Here is a 13708-nt window from a genome sequence, read left to right on the forward strand (position 1 = left end):
TACATATATTATATATCCGCTGGCTATTTAGAGTTTAAGAGGTTAGATTGGTGGCTATTTGAGTTAATTCTTCTTAGTTTAGTTAATACAATTAAACAAAAAAATTGGCCCATTTACGTAGAGTAACATATTGATCATATGCATGGAAGGATGCTAAGTACACACTATTGGTGAAAGGGGTGTAGTAGATCATATCAGCTTATTTAAAAATTTGGAAAAAAAACAGCTTTTTACATTTTCATTCATCTAATAATTCAAACAGATGCTCTTGGAACATGTATACCGTTAAAGATTTACTATTTTGATATCAAATTTATAATAATTTACGATATATTTCACTAATTGCTTTTTTGATCATGTTTTTGGGAAATCAAAAGTGCTTATTTTGGATAAAGCTATAGCTTGTTCGGTCGTGCTTCTTTTTGGTAATTTTTTTCCGGCCAAAAGCACTTTTTTTTCAAAGTTATATTGTTGGGTTAAGTTTTTAGAAGAAAAAAATGGTTATTTTGAATAAAAACAGAAACAGTTTTTGAGAAACATAAAAAAATAGATTGTTTCAAAATGTACTTTTTAAAAAATTACTTTTAAGAAATATATTTAAAAGTATATTTTAAAAGTTTGGTCAAATACTAATTGCTGCTTAAAAGTATTTTTCAAATTAATTAGTCAAACACAAATTGCTTCTAGCTAGAAATACTTTTTTGAAAATCATTTTTAGGAAACATTTTTAGCACGGTCGAACAAAACAGGCTATTAGTTGGGGTGTTTGCCTAATAAATTATTTGCCAAGCTTTCAGAATTTAGTAATTTTGAAAAGTATTTTTAGTCAGAAGTATAGTAGCCGCTTATGTTTGGCTAAATGAATTTGAAAAGCACCTTTGATCCACAATTAAAGTTTGGTAAAGGTTATACCAAAAAGAATGAATTAACGTAAGATCAATATGCGTTTTGAAGAAAAATGGGACGGAGGTAAATATAAGAACTACAAATATGGATATGGAAGGAAACGTATATTCATCTTAGCAAAATAGGCATTTGTCAAAATTGTAGGAATAGCTTTTTCTTTTCCTTTTTCCGGCCACCTTCAAGGGTTTCCCGTTGCCTTGGTGCGGACTGAAGTATTGGGGTTGTATTGTAGCCGATTCACGACCAATGAATTGCGGCACTAATCCAATGGATTCGCTCATTTGTCCCAAACCTCGTCGTCTTGGGGATCCCGTTAGCCATTCTAATTGCCTTCCCTTGAGGTAATTATTTCTTATCCTTGTTAAATCCCAATTTTTCAAGATTTTAATGACCCGTTAATGTTCATGATCCTCTCTTTAATGGTTTTTTTTTTTTTTTTTGTTGAAAAGAAATCAAGCTGCGGCCTTTGTTTCAAAAGGTGGAGCTTAACTTATTGATCTCATTTTCAAAGAGGTAGGGCTTCAAAACTCTGTGGATAATGGACTCGCTCCTTTACTCTGTTTTCGTTTGCTTTGTTTTTCTCTTTATGGATGAATATGGGACATGTTGTCAAAACAAAAAAGGAAGATTTTTTAATAAGGGGGTTGTGGTAGGTTGACGGTCAATGTAGAAATAGTCTTAACTTTGAATATTGAATCCGCCATGACGTGCACACCTTTAGATTCAACATGATATATATCATAATGGATATAGAGGATTCATGTAGCTAATTCCGAACTAGTTTCGGATTAGGGCTAAGTTAATTGATTAGAACTATATTGTTTTCACTAGGGGCAGAGCTACTAAGCTAGTAGCTTGGTTACGGGTTCGGACGAACGCAATAGCTTTTGTTCAAACAACATATTTGTGTTAAAAAATTCATTAAATATGTATAAATATTAAATTTAGAACCCAATTATTAATAATTAAAGCCATCTTTCTAAAATACAGAACCCATATGGTTGAAATTCTGACTCGCCTCTAGTTTTTTTACAAGAATTGACATAACTACTAAGGGATGAAACTTATCATTTATAGCTTTTCTGCATGCAATTATGTCAACATTTGTTGTTTGTCAAAGCTTCAGAATCTATAGCAATGTATACATGAAGGGTGTTTACATGATAAACGCTGCACATTGTATGAGTTAGTTGGCGTCGCATGAATCATTATAATCGCAAATATCTTGGACTTTTTGCATATCGTCAGTATGAAAAGCATCCTCATCATCGGAGAGTGTAGAATTAAAAACTACATAAGGCAAGAAATAGCTTTGATGCTTAAGTGATTTTAAGGTGTAAAGATAATCAGTGGACAGAAAATATTCAATCCATAGGAGTAGGTAGTATGGGTTTTCATGAGACAAATTGAAAGTTCAGGGTAGTTGAGAGTCCAATCAAATGATAATTGGCATAATTGCAATGTCCCTATCTTGCTGTCTCTCTCCATTCCTTAATACATGTCAATATTCTATCAGCCAGCTAAGCCTGGCCTCATCGGTCCATACTTTTTGTTTTTACTTTATAATCCTTTTAACTTTCCTATTATGGAGCTCTTTTGAGAATCCTAAATTTGCCTTAGCAAAATATTTCTAAAAGGAGCCTTATGGAAACACAATTATGGTTTTGTAGAAATTCTTAATGAAGCATAATTCATTCCCAAAGCATGAATTTTCTTCTAGGGCGTACAACGATTTATTCCCATGCCACATATTCTTGAGTAGGCTAGGTGAAGAGAAAAACAGAAAGGTCAATAGATGTTCAGTTCAAGTCATTTTTTAGCTTACATCAATTGCAGAAGGTAGAGGATTGTATTTGCTGGTTATTTGTTCTTTTCTGTGTCGTCTAATGATATTCTGGAAATGCAAGCTTGCGAGATGCACTTAACTAATATGGCTTATGTAGTGATATGATGCTATCTTTAGCATATTGGTTTAATTAATTTGGACAGTATTTTGTTTTTTGTACTGCTCTAGTGATCATATTCAACTGTCAATTTACCTGTGTGACTTATGTACATGCATAGCTGTATCGTTTGTCGGTCTGTTTCAAAATGTGCTGACTGTTTAAGAGCAAGGTTAATAAAACATTCCACTGATTCAACCTGCCATTTCTTAAAATGATCTTCATGCTCTAACAGGATGGCATAGCTGCAACACAATACACATCTGATTTGTCGTCATCCCCTCCTTTCTTCTCTGGTTCACCGCCTTGCAGGGCTATGAATCCATTAATCCCTGATGCTCGCTTTACAAATGAAAAGCAACCCCGTTTTTCATCATCACCAAGTACATTGACTTCAGCTTCATCTTCTCCATCATCAAGTTTTAAAGGAAGGTGTTCAAGGGCAAGACTTGGGCAAACTCAATCACCAAATAGAGTAGAGGGCTTTGACTGCCAAAACTCTCGCATGGCTGCTACGGCTTAAAAATCTTCCTTACCGAGAAGTATATAAAGACAACAGCTCAACAATGTATATAGAATATCTAGAAAATAAGAACAAGATTTTGGAGAATTTATTAGCAATTTGTTAGAGGGGAAAGTTCTGGTTTTTCGTTAATATTATTGTGCAACGATGTGGCTGTTGCACATTTATTGAAATAAGGTGGTTGAGAGTTAGTTTTGTTTTTGTGCTGTCTGTAAATGCTCTCGATTGATTTTGGTGCCACAAATTTTTGACAATTTGAAAACTTGTAGTATTGTATATATGTGAAATTTGGAATAGGAAGTGGTGATCGAGTTTCATTTTCTCCCCGAATATATGCTTTATCTTGGTGGTTTCTGTTTCTAAAGGCTTGATGAAGAAATTTTGATGTGCCTCACATATCTATTACTGTAATGTAAGAATGTTCACATAATTTGGTGGATTTTGCTAGAAAGATCTCTTCTTTCGTTTAAACCAACCCTAAACCAAAGCTTTGATCACTGCGCTTCCCCCTTATTGTTAGTCCTCTTACCATCACCACTTCGCCTATCCCCTTGCTTGGTCTCCCTTGCACTAAGCCCTTCAGCAAGTCTTCCAGTAAACCGACGACCGGACTCCGGCCGTCCTGAGTGATAAGCACTACTAAACCTCAGTTCAGTGCCTAATTTCTTCCATATCACCCTCTATTAGATGGCAGACCGCTATCTTGATCGGGTCTGATGCTCTCCCTTCGTCATAAGGCGTGCTTACTCACCACCTAATGAAGATCAAATTTTGAAGTAAAGTACATACTTCCATTTTATAGATATCTTCACATAAGTAACACTAGTTGGGACACAGCTTTTCTTCGAAGAGTTGAATGTCATGAAGTTGGAATTATTCCAGAAACATAATGATATGAGAACCTTTAAAGCTCGGTATTAACACACATCTAACTATTTACAGTCTGTTTCATTGGAATGTAGAGGTTCGTGAAAGTCGAAAGTTTTGGTGTGGATGTTGAAGATTTGAAAAACTACACTTGAAATACACAGTCGAATCACTTTTGATTTCTCACTTAAAACTCAAATTTTATAACCAAACCTCATTTTGTAAATTGACTCAAGTATTTGCAGGTGAAATGATGATCAAACACCCAAAATGAAATCTTATCCTTTGTTTCTACAACTGTTGCCTAGAAAAAGTTGGAGATATTTCAATAGTAATAGATATTGCCTCGAAACAATGCCAAATTTGTCCTTTGCTAAATTAGCTAGAAGTAATAGATAAGGCAACCCCTAAAAATGAACTACAATAAATTTTTGGGAAGTGAATGAATGATTGAATAACTTTTCATCATCTGGAAGTGGTTGGGATGAGGATGCTTCTGGTGAATGTGTGGACCATTTGCATTTAGGATGTTATCTAAAATAAAACTCATATACGGCACAAGAATGTGAAACAAAAATATTTTACAAACAAAGCACCAAATCATAATTATTAGGTCTCATAACTTGGTAGGAATCGAAAAACATACACCGAATAGAAAGAAGGAAACATAAACAGTTTTTGTGGGAAGAAGTAAAAAAAAATTAAAACAACACAACCCCTAAAGACAAGACAATAGGGTAAGTTGTCCTAATATGTAACTTAGTAGCCTTCAGGCTTGTAGGCAATGAAACTGATGCACTGCACTTGACGCACGTTGTCGAATCCAATGATACGGATCCAGGCCTCTGGGTATGCCTTCTTCGCCTCTCCCACCTCAGCTAACACTTGGGTGGCATCAGTGCACCCAAACATGGGCAGCTTCCACATGGTCCAGTATCTGCGCATTCAAGATTTAAAATTTAACATTTATATCCATGATTTAACTAAATAATTGTGACTCACCTGCCGTCATAGTATCCTGGTGACTTGTTGTTTTCACGGTAGACAAATCCGCGCTACACATATTAAGCAATTTTAAAGTTAAATTTTTTCTAAATATGTCTGTGTTCTCGGACAACAAATATAAAAAAGAAAAAGTCACATAAAACAGAGGGAGTATGCAAAATTATTGACCTCAGTCTCGAATTCCAAACAAGGAACCCATCCATTTTTCAAAAGGTACTCAATTTCACTAAGCAATTGCTCCTCGCTTAAATCGGGAAGGTATGAGAGAGTTTCGTACTTCTTCTTGCCATATGGGGGCCATACCTATACTCCACCAAAAAGAACTTTTAATTATGACAATAATTGTAAAAAGAAAATTGTCGAATGTATATAAGTTACCTGCATGCATTGCACTCTTCCACCATTGCTAGCAATGGAAGTGATGTCAAGGTTTTGCTTCCTTGAAACAGGGAATGAGGCAGCTGACTTAAGACCAGTGAAAGGTGCAACCATGTTAGCTTGAGCAACATTGGTGCGAGTGGCAACTGCTGCAGAGGAAAGAACAGAGGAAGCCATTGCTAATTACACTTTAGACAGAAAGATTTCTCTTTCTCCCTTTTCCTTAACTTCCAAGATGGTCATTGCATAGTTGCCCACCACCCTATATATAATGATAAGGTTTTACATATTTCCCATATCTAACGGACAAAAATCAACAACCCCCTCATCTTGGAGTAAAGCTAACCATTGGATTATGTGGTTCTTGATACATTATACAAATCTTAATATCCACATATGAAAGGTTGGAAAATTCTATTTGGAGCTAAGCCATTCTTCATTTTAATTCACCACAATGGAGGTGCCACGTGTAAGCACCTCAGTAATCTTATCTCATCCTAAATGGGGTAGGAAGAGGATATGAATGTGTGATTGAGGTTGGTTAACTTTTTTGAGTCCCTTTTGCTTGGACTATTGCCGTATTCGTTTATGTAATTTTTTTTTGTTTCTTGTTTTTCCTAATATTCATGGTTTAGAAGTTGAAACAAATTTGATAGCTAGAGTACTGTTTGCTTCCTTATATTGTCCATAACTAGATGCAATACCACTATTCCTTTACAATTAACTTGAAATTTTTTTTCTCATTCCCACAAGTTTTCCAACGAACATAACTTAAACTTGATAATCAAAGTCTTTTCTCTCTTGCAACCAATTCTTTTTTATTATTTGATGTGTCTGTTTCATTAATTTATGTAATACTTTTTTCTTTTAGTTTGTTTTAAAAAAAATGACAAAACACAAGTTTTAGCCGTCTCTTTTTAGTTAAGATTAGCCTGACATCAGATTTGATGAATGAATAATTGTAAAAATTGGTACTAAATATGCCTTAATGTTACATCACATCAATACAAACTTAGAAAGTCACCTTTCATTAAATGAAAACCTATTTAAACTGCTGATAGTTTGCTGAACAAAGTCAAATTGCAATCCTGTGTTAATAAAATTATATGTCACGTCTACTGAATAGAGCTTTGGTGATGAAATGTGAAACAAGTCCAATAGGGCAAGACAGCAAGCATAATGACACAGAATGGCGAGTTTCAATATCATTCTGCAATCCATCATGATAAATCTGCCTGTTCCACATAAAAAAATTAATGGAGTAATAATTAAGAGTTTTAGTAAGGCATCATTCTTCCTTGTCCCAAAAAAAAAACGATTCGACTTATATATACTGACAGACCAGAATTTATACATTAACAGTCTTATGTGACATGTTGTAATAGATTGTCAGTCTTGTTTTCTAGCAGCATTTTTAAAGGCTTTTTGGGACTCGCCTGAGACTTATCCCGAGGCGAGGCGCTATCAAAACGCCATAAAACTCATGTGGGGGGACTTAGTTCTGTGAGGCTTACGCCTCAAGCGCACGATTGTGCGTCCTAAACACGCATAACGCCCAACACTCGGAAATCGCCCAACAATTATTACTCAAATCATGTGTCAAATTTCCAAATTAGCACTATTGACCCTCAAATATTTTAACAAATGAATGATTAAGCTTTTATTCATCTATAGGAATATGAAGATTGAAAGTAACTCCAATAACGAGTCATAATATTGCATATTTACTAATTGAAAACAACGTGAAGGTGAATATAATTTGAACTTTTTTCTAAAATAGATAACCAAAATATATATCTTCACTTGCTATTGGCCTTCATGTGCAGGGGCAGCCCGATGGTAAGGCAACTCAAGCAACCGCTTGAGGCCCCATATCTATGGGGCCCAAATTTTTTTAATATTAAATAGCTGCATGTGATAATTTTTTTTTAAAAATATCTAATATATCAAAACAAAAATGCATTTTTCATGAAAATGGAAATAAGAGATAATTTGGTAATATAAATAGTTACTTTTGGGATTCAGTCCTAAATTTTAGGTGTGAATATGTTTCTTGACTCCTTTATACACTATTATCATTATCATGTGGCCCATATTACTTTGATTACTTTGTCTTTCTTTACAAGTCCACAATCTCATAAAACATTCCGTCAAGTAAGATAGCAAAAGGCAATTGCAACCCTTTTTTGTCAAGTTTTCTCGGCATTATACCAAAAATATTGAAGCAACAAAAGTAATATCAAGTTATCTGTAACTGTTTGTTAAACCAAGTTCAATTGTTCCGTACTTTTCTTATTACTTTGCATCTAGAATTTGTTATTTTTTGATATCTTTTGTTTGTAAGTGTATGTATCATCTTTTTATTTATTTATTATGAATTTTAATATGTCAACCAGAAAATATGAATCCGCGTATTAAAAATGCCAAAAAATGGAAGAATTGGAACTTTAATACAATCCCAAAAAGGAGCGTTTGATAATTTTTTAGCGAACAATAAAAATTTTAAATAAAAAATTAGGAAAAATTTTGTGGTAGATGAACAAATCACTAATATAGTTGAGTTAGACGACAATGGAATCCCAGAAGAAGAAGAAGAAGAAGAAATTGGTGAGTCACAGATTTTTTAGAAAATCAGGAAATCCTAAAAGAATTGAATAATAATCCTAGAAAGTGAAAACGTATATAATCCTAGTCAAGAAATCGATTATAAATAAATTATTAATAATTTTACATCTCAAAAAATTAGAAAGATAAACTTTAAATAAAATTTTACTAAATGAGTTTTTTATACCGATAAACTTCGATCCCCTCGTTGAAGTTTGGCTTTAGGCCCCCAACACCGTTGGGCCACCCCTGTTCATGTGTTAGTTCTACTACTCTCAAAATTATCAAACTTTTCATATTTTATCATTTGAAAGTATTTTTGTATTTACTCATGAAGGAGTAATATTTTAAATTGCAGTACTGGTGAAGTTTATTAATTATTTACTTTTAGGAAGATAAAATATTTAGTTTAATAATATTTATGAAGAAATTGTGATTTTCTTATTATATTTTTTTATTATTTAAAAGTTAAGACGTTCTAATTAATTTGTATTTAGTAGTAATATTAACATTATTGATTGTTTCTACCGGTAAAACATGCTAGATATTTTATTCTCTCTGAGATTTTTAGTCATTTATAATTTTCTTAAACTTTTAATATACTTTCTATATTTTATGTTATTATGCTTTATTAATTTATAAATTAAAAATTATAAAGATTTATGAGACTTTCGCCCCATGCCTCGGGGCTTACGTCTCGCCTCATAGTAGGTAAAACGTCCCGCCTCATTGCTCCCGCCTTTTGAAACACTATTTTCTAGGTAACTAATCACTTAAATATGATAGTTGTAATTATTTTTAAAATGGTTTGACAGTGTTAATATTTTTTGTTATTGTCAATATATGGACACAAATACACACACAACTGTGTGACAAAGAGAGACCAACCTAGCAGCAAAAAGATCAACAGCCAAGAGGTGAATCCATGCAGAAGCTAAAGTCATCACCCTGGAGAACATCTCAGCAATACCACACAGCTGAATGACAACAAATGTTAGTATCATTTCATATAAATTATTACTTCATATGTTCAATTTAATTTGATTAGGTACAAAATTTAAAAAAAAGATAAACTTTTTCTAACATACAAAAGTATCTCTAGAAACTCGTAATTTTAAATGTGCAATACCAATGGCTATAAGGAGTCGTTTGGTAGGGGAACAAACAGGATTATAAACGGGGATTAAATAGTGATGAGATTATTTAGTTGATATATTTTTACTGAGAGATGTTTGGTGTATTAGACTTAAAATGGGACATAAGGGGTATAATATAAAATATGTATTTGATGTATAGTAGATAGATTGGGATCAACTTTTATTTTCAATGGAGAAGAGCCTTGGAAAAGGATATTTTTGTCATTGTAGTATTTTATCCTGTGATTAAATAATCCCAGGATTATTACCACTCTCATAGAATAATATCACAATATGGTATAAATTAATCCGGGATAGCTAATCCCGAATTCGAAAATTCAATCAAACTTGAGATAAAATAATCTCATATCTAATCTCGAGATTATTGTCCCTCCCACTTACCAAACGACTCCTAAGAGCATATTACTATGGATAAAATAAGTAGTTTAAAGTTAAATATTTCAACATACAGAAAGGAGTCTTATTTTCGAAAAAAAGGAGTATTATATATAAAATGGAAAAGAGGGAGTGTGTAGTTGAGCAAATACCTCTGGAAGCCAATATTTATTAGGAAATAATAGTTGCATTGTATCTGGTGTCCATGAGAGGTACAAGAGATATACATAAAGAAGTCCAAGCACAATATAAGGTATGCTGCTCTCCATCATTTTTTGGGTCTGCAATTGGCATTATGAATTTTCACAACTTAACTAATTGCAAGTGAAGCAATGAATTTTCAGACTTCATGTTCTCGGACAAGCTACCTCATCCAAAATCAGAACCTCAAAACCAATAAACTTTGCCTAAATATATATAAAAAAATACTCCTTTATTTTCTCCTGCTGACTTTCTTTGATACTTGATCAAAGTTGAGTGATTTGTTCGTTACAAAAATAGTGTAATGACTTTCATGATACTTAAACGAAGTTGAGTGACTCTTTTGTTACAAAACAGTACAGTAACTTTGTTGCAATAAAGTGAAAATTGAGCGGCGACCCCATGAAATTAACCCATCAATACATAGATTGAAATCATACAGTGATCACATAACATGAGGAAAGTAGAAAAAGATGGTGAGAGAACTTGTGACCTAGCAATTTACTTTTATTCATGATATTTATGACAGAAACTGATAAATAGTAAAACAGGTTAATTTAGGTCGACAATAATTCAGAAAACTTACAAGTGCAGCTTTAGGTGCCACAATCATGAAGAAATAAAAGGGAAGAACTGCTAATGTTCCCAATGGGAATACACTACTAGCAATTTGGGAACTTTCCAACCCTGCAAAAGACATAGCATAAACAATTAGGACCCGTTAGTCCATAGATTTTTTTCTTTTTTTCAGAATTTTTGTCAAAAATGTGTTTGTTCATGAAATTTTGTAAGTTTTTGGAGATTTTTTGAAAATGAGTTTTTCAAACCAAAAACCACTTTTTCAACCCTACTTACATAACTTCAACCTTTTTTTCAATTGAATTGCATGTTCAAACATAATTTCAAATTCCAAATACAATTTTTCAACTTAACTTCAGATATTTATTTTTTTTCAAAAATCACAATTTTTATGTTCAAACGCCTACATATTATCCCAAAAGTCTGATTACACTGCTGCAAAAGAAAAAAATTGAGTCTTTAACAAGTTCTTTAAAGAATCAAAGAAGCAACAACTGAGACTGCAAATCCCAACTAGGATTATACTGCACATCATAAGTTTAAACTAATTTTTTCATTAATTAGCACACATTTAAAACTATTTAAACCAATGGATCATAGAGGAAAATAATTACATGAGGCAGACACCATTGAGCTCTTTCTTTGCAGAAGATTTCTTGTAAGATTTGGACGAATAACGATTCTTGATCCTCCCATAAAACTCCAACCAGTGCTTAGTTTGCTTCCTAATTCCTTAACTTCTTGACGTGAAAGATCAGAGTTCACTGGTCCAAGAGCAAAAGATGCAGCATTGTTCCTCTGCAGCTAAGTATAGAATCATTCTTGATTTAATTATTCATAAGTGGTAAAAAAAGAAGGTGAATCTGCCCCAAAAGCTGTAGAAGTTCAAGCTTAAATGGGTAAAGAAGTTCAATAGTTCTAAATCTCGTGGAGGCAGAGAGGTTGTTTTCGATAGACCATCAGCTACGATATATGTATATTCGCGTAAATTATATATTTTTTATTATAAATTTAGAGTTGTTGATATGGAATACACATGCAATACGCGTGTCCTGAAAGGCCGAAACTAATAAAAAATGATAATCATGAAAGACATCAACCCAAAGCTGCAACTTTGGATCTATTTTAAACTGAACTAATAAATGATAATCTCTCATAGCAGAACAACTAGACAAAATTAAAATATCCAATTAGAAAAAAAATGCTGAAGCTTAAAAATCCCAAGGGACTTTTGTGCAACAAAAACACCAATTTACTCACAAATATTATCACTAAAGATTATGGTGGGACAAAGAGAATCTCTTCTCCTTAACCAGAGGTCTCAGATTCGAGGTCAAGAAATGAGCATTTTTTTTCTTAAATAATATGAATTGAATCAGACGGGATCCAAAGCAGAAATTAGATATTACTTAACAAAAGATGGTCATATAATTAGATATAAAGTTACAAGCAGCATACCTTGTGTGAGATCAAAAAGTGGCAAAAACAAGAAGAGAAGGCCATGCTTAAAGGGGAGGAAATACTCATCCAAGAATTTGAAGAAAGTCAACAACGAGAATTACAATAAAGTAGCATCCTCATCTGCTATACATATATAACGAGTGCACGGAACTATAAAGAGTGCACGGAACTGTAATAGAAAGTTGTTACAAGGGAAGCAAGCAACTTTCAAACCAGCGCATAACATTATATATTTATACCAAACTAATGAATACTAAATACATAATATGTTTTATTTATACACACTTCTAACGTCAATTTATCATTTGACTATAATTTAATGTGATTTGGTGTAAGTAATTTTATTTTTGAAATGAATAGAGATCATCAGTTACGGCTAATACTACACTACAGCTCTGCCCTCATAGTGCAAATGCCTAACTTATATCTTCTAATGAAATTTCCATAACTGGACTACATTCTGCCCGAACTACCTCGCATAGTGCAAGTGCCTAACTAAAATAACCATATAATGAAATTTAACCAATTCCAACCACACAGCCTTATTTGACTGAAAGTGTTCGCACCACTTGTTCTCATTGGTTTACTCCTATCGTATGATGTAATTTGATTTGAGTTCAATTTATGTGCACCGATAGTGTATGTTTTCTTACACCATGACTTACAATAACAATAAGTAATTATAATATTTAGGGAGAATACCTAATTATTTCTTGAAGTGGTACACTTTTTTTAATAACATGTGTCAGTAATTTACTGGTCCATAATTACACTTTTCCACTGAGGTTGGCCTCAAAAGGTAATAGTAATACCACTTCAAACTTGTTTACGGGGTAAGGCTGGCAAGTGGGCCGGTCCAGGTCCGGGACCGCGGGGCAAACGGGTCAGGATTGTTTGGTCCGATTTTAGCGGGTCTGGTCCAGTCTCGTGGGGCGGTCCTATGATTTGGGCTCATCAGGCCCGGGACCGGCCCAGTCCCTTAGCAGGCCTAGCGGGCCTAACGGCTATTTTTTTTAAAAAAAAAAAATAGCCGTTGGGCTGTCAAAAATAGCCGTTGGCTATTTATGAAATAGCCATTTAACCCCTCAACTTTGTTTTAATCCCAAACTTTTTATAATTACACTTTTTTCCTATTTTCAACTATAAATACCCCATCATTATTTTATTTTTCTTACAAAATCATCAATCTATCACAATCTCTCTCTAATTTACTTCTATAATTGCTACTATTGCTTACTTTATTGTTATAATTGTGAAGTTGGTGAATTGAAGTCTTCAACGATAATCAATTTCCAACAAGTTGTTCGTCAATTCAGTAAACTCGTTCCAACTCTTAAGTTTTAATATTATAATTTTATTTATTTTATTTACTTTGCTTGATTAATTAAGATGGCTTATTCCTTAAAAAATATGTTTAGTAAAAATAAGGGAAAATCGAAGATTGGTGAATCTAGTGGCCAATATGTTCCTCCTCCACTTCCCCGGCTCCCCGACCCAAACATGTTACCCGTCCTACACCTCCTATTCTTGATAGCGATAATAGTTTATTACAATTTACCGAGAGTCAATTTTGCCATAATATTGCACCCGGTGAACAATTAAACCATGAATATATGAATGTTCTTTATGGTAATCCAACTATTGATGAAAATGATGATGAAGAAATAGATTTTGATAAAACGCAACCGGATGATGATACACCCACTAGT

General features: G+C 33.3%; 2 protein-coding genes and 1 long non-coding RNA gene across 4 annotated transcripts; 1 reads left to right on the top strand and 2 right to left on the bottom strand.

Annotated features, from left to right (window-relative positions):
- The first annotated feature begins 885 nt into the window (after positions 1–885).
- On the top strand, positions 886–3702 carry LOC104091467 (uncharacterized). The gene is made up of 3 exons (XR_685158.4): positions 886–1247; positions 1356–1419; positions 3085–3702. It is a non-coding gene; the product is annotated as an uncharacterized lncRNA (long non-coding RNA).
- Positions 3703–4805: 1103 nt separating this feature from the next.
- Positions 4806–6037, bottom strand: LOC104091449 (ribulose bisphosphate carboxylase small subunit, chloroplastic). The gene is made up of 4 exons (XM_009596786.4): positions 5623–6037; positions 5413–5547; positions 5242–5294; positions 4806–5176 (listed from the first exon to the last, which is right to left on the bottom strand). The coding sequence occupies exons 1-4, from the start codon at positions 5797–5799 to the stop codon at positions 4999–5001; spliced, it is 543 nt and encodes a 180-aa protein (XP_009595081.1). The 5' UTR covers positions 5800–6037; the 3' UTR covers positions 4806–4998.
- Positions 6038–6565: 528 nt separating this feature from the next.
- On the bottom strand, positions 6566–12396 carry LOC104091474 (protein ABA DEFICIENT 4, chloroplastic-like). Of its 2 annotated transcripts, none has more exons than XM_009596823.4 (6): positions 11997–12396; positions 11153–11342; positions 10546–10646; positions 9911–10039; positions 9115–9203; positions 6566–6857 (listed from the first exon to the last, which is right to left on the bottom strand). In XM_009596823.4, exons 1-6 carry the CDS (start codon positions 12063–12065, stop codon positions 6725–6727), a joined length of 711 nt encoding a protein of 236 aa, XP_009595118.1. In that variant the 5' UTR covers positions 12066–12396; the 3' UTR covers positions 6566–6724. The 2 variants fall into 2 exon arrangements, with proteins under 2 accessions (XP_009595118.1, XP_009595121.1); XM_009596826.4 differs by having other exon boundaries at positions 11153–11336; positions 11997–12257.
- Positions 12397–13708: the final 1312 nt, after the last annotated feature.

This window comes from Nicotiana tomentosiformis, chromosome 9, assembly GCF_000390325.3.
Source record: "Nicotiana tomentosiformis chromosome 9, ASM39032v3, whole genome shotgun sequence".
In the NCBI taxonomy this organism is placed as follows: Eukaryota; Viridiplantae; Streptophyta; class Magnoliopsida; order Solanales; family Solanaceae; genus Nicotiana; species Nicotiana tomentosiformis.

What these genes read in the sequence shown, in the direction of transcription:
- LOC104091449 (XM_009596786.4), bottom strand. Translation starts at nt 5,799, where the DNA reads ATGGCTTCCTCTGTTCTTTCCTCTGCAGCAGTTGCCACTCGCACCAAT. An exon ending in GTTTGGAATTCGAGACTGAG is followed by an intron (nt 5,295 to 5,412) that starts GTCAATAATTTT and finishes TAATATGTGTAG; the next exon opens with CGCGGATTTGTCTACCGTGA. An exon ending in CCAGGATACTATGACGGCAG is followed by an intron (nt 5,177 to 5,241) that starts GTGAGTCACAAT and finishes TTGAATGCGCAG; the next exon opens with ATACTGGACCATGTGGAAGC.
- LOC104091474 (XM_009596823.4), bottom strand. Translation starts at nt 12,065, where the DNA reads ATGAGTATTTCCTCCCCTTTAAGCATGGCCTTCTCTTCTTGTTTTTGC. An exon ending in CTCAATGGTGTCTGCCTCAT is followed by an intron (nt 10,647 to 11,152) that starts GTAATTATTTTC and finishes TGTCTTTTGCAG; the next exon opens with GGTTGGAAAGTTCCCAAATT. An exon ending in ATAAATATTGGCTTCCAGAG is followed by an intron (nt 9,204 to 9,910) that starts GTATTTGCTCAA and finishes GTTGTCATTCAG; the next exon opens with CTGTGTGGTATTGCTGAGAT.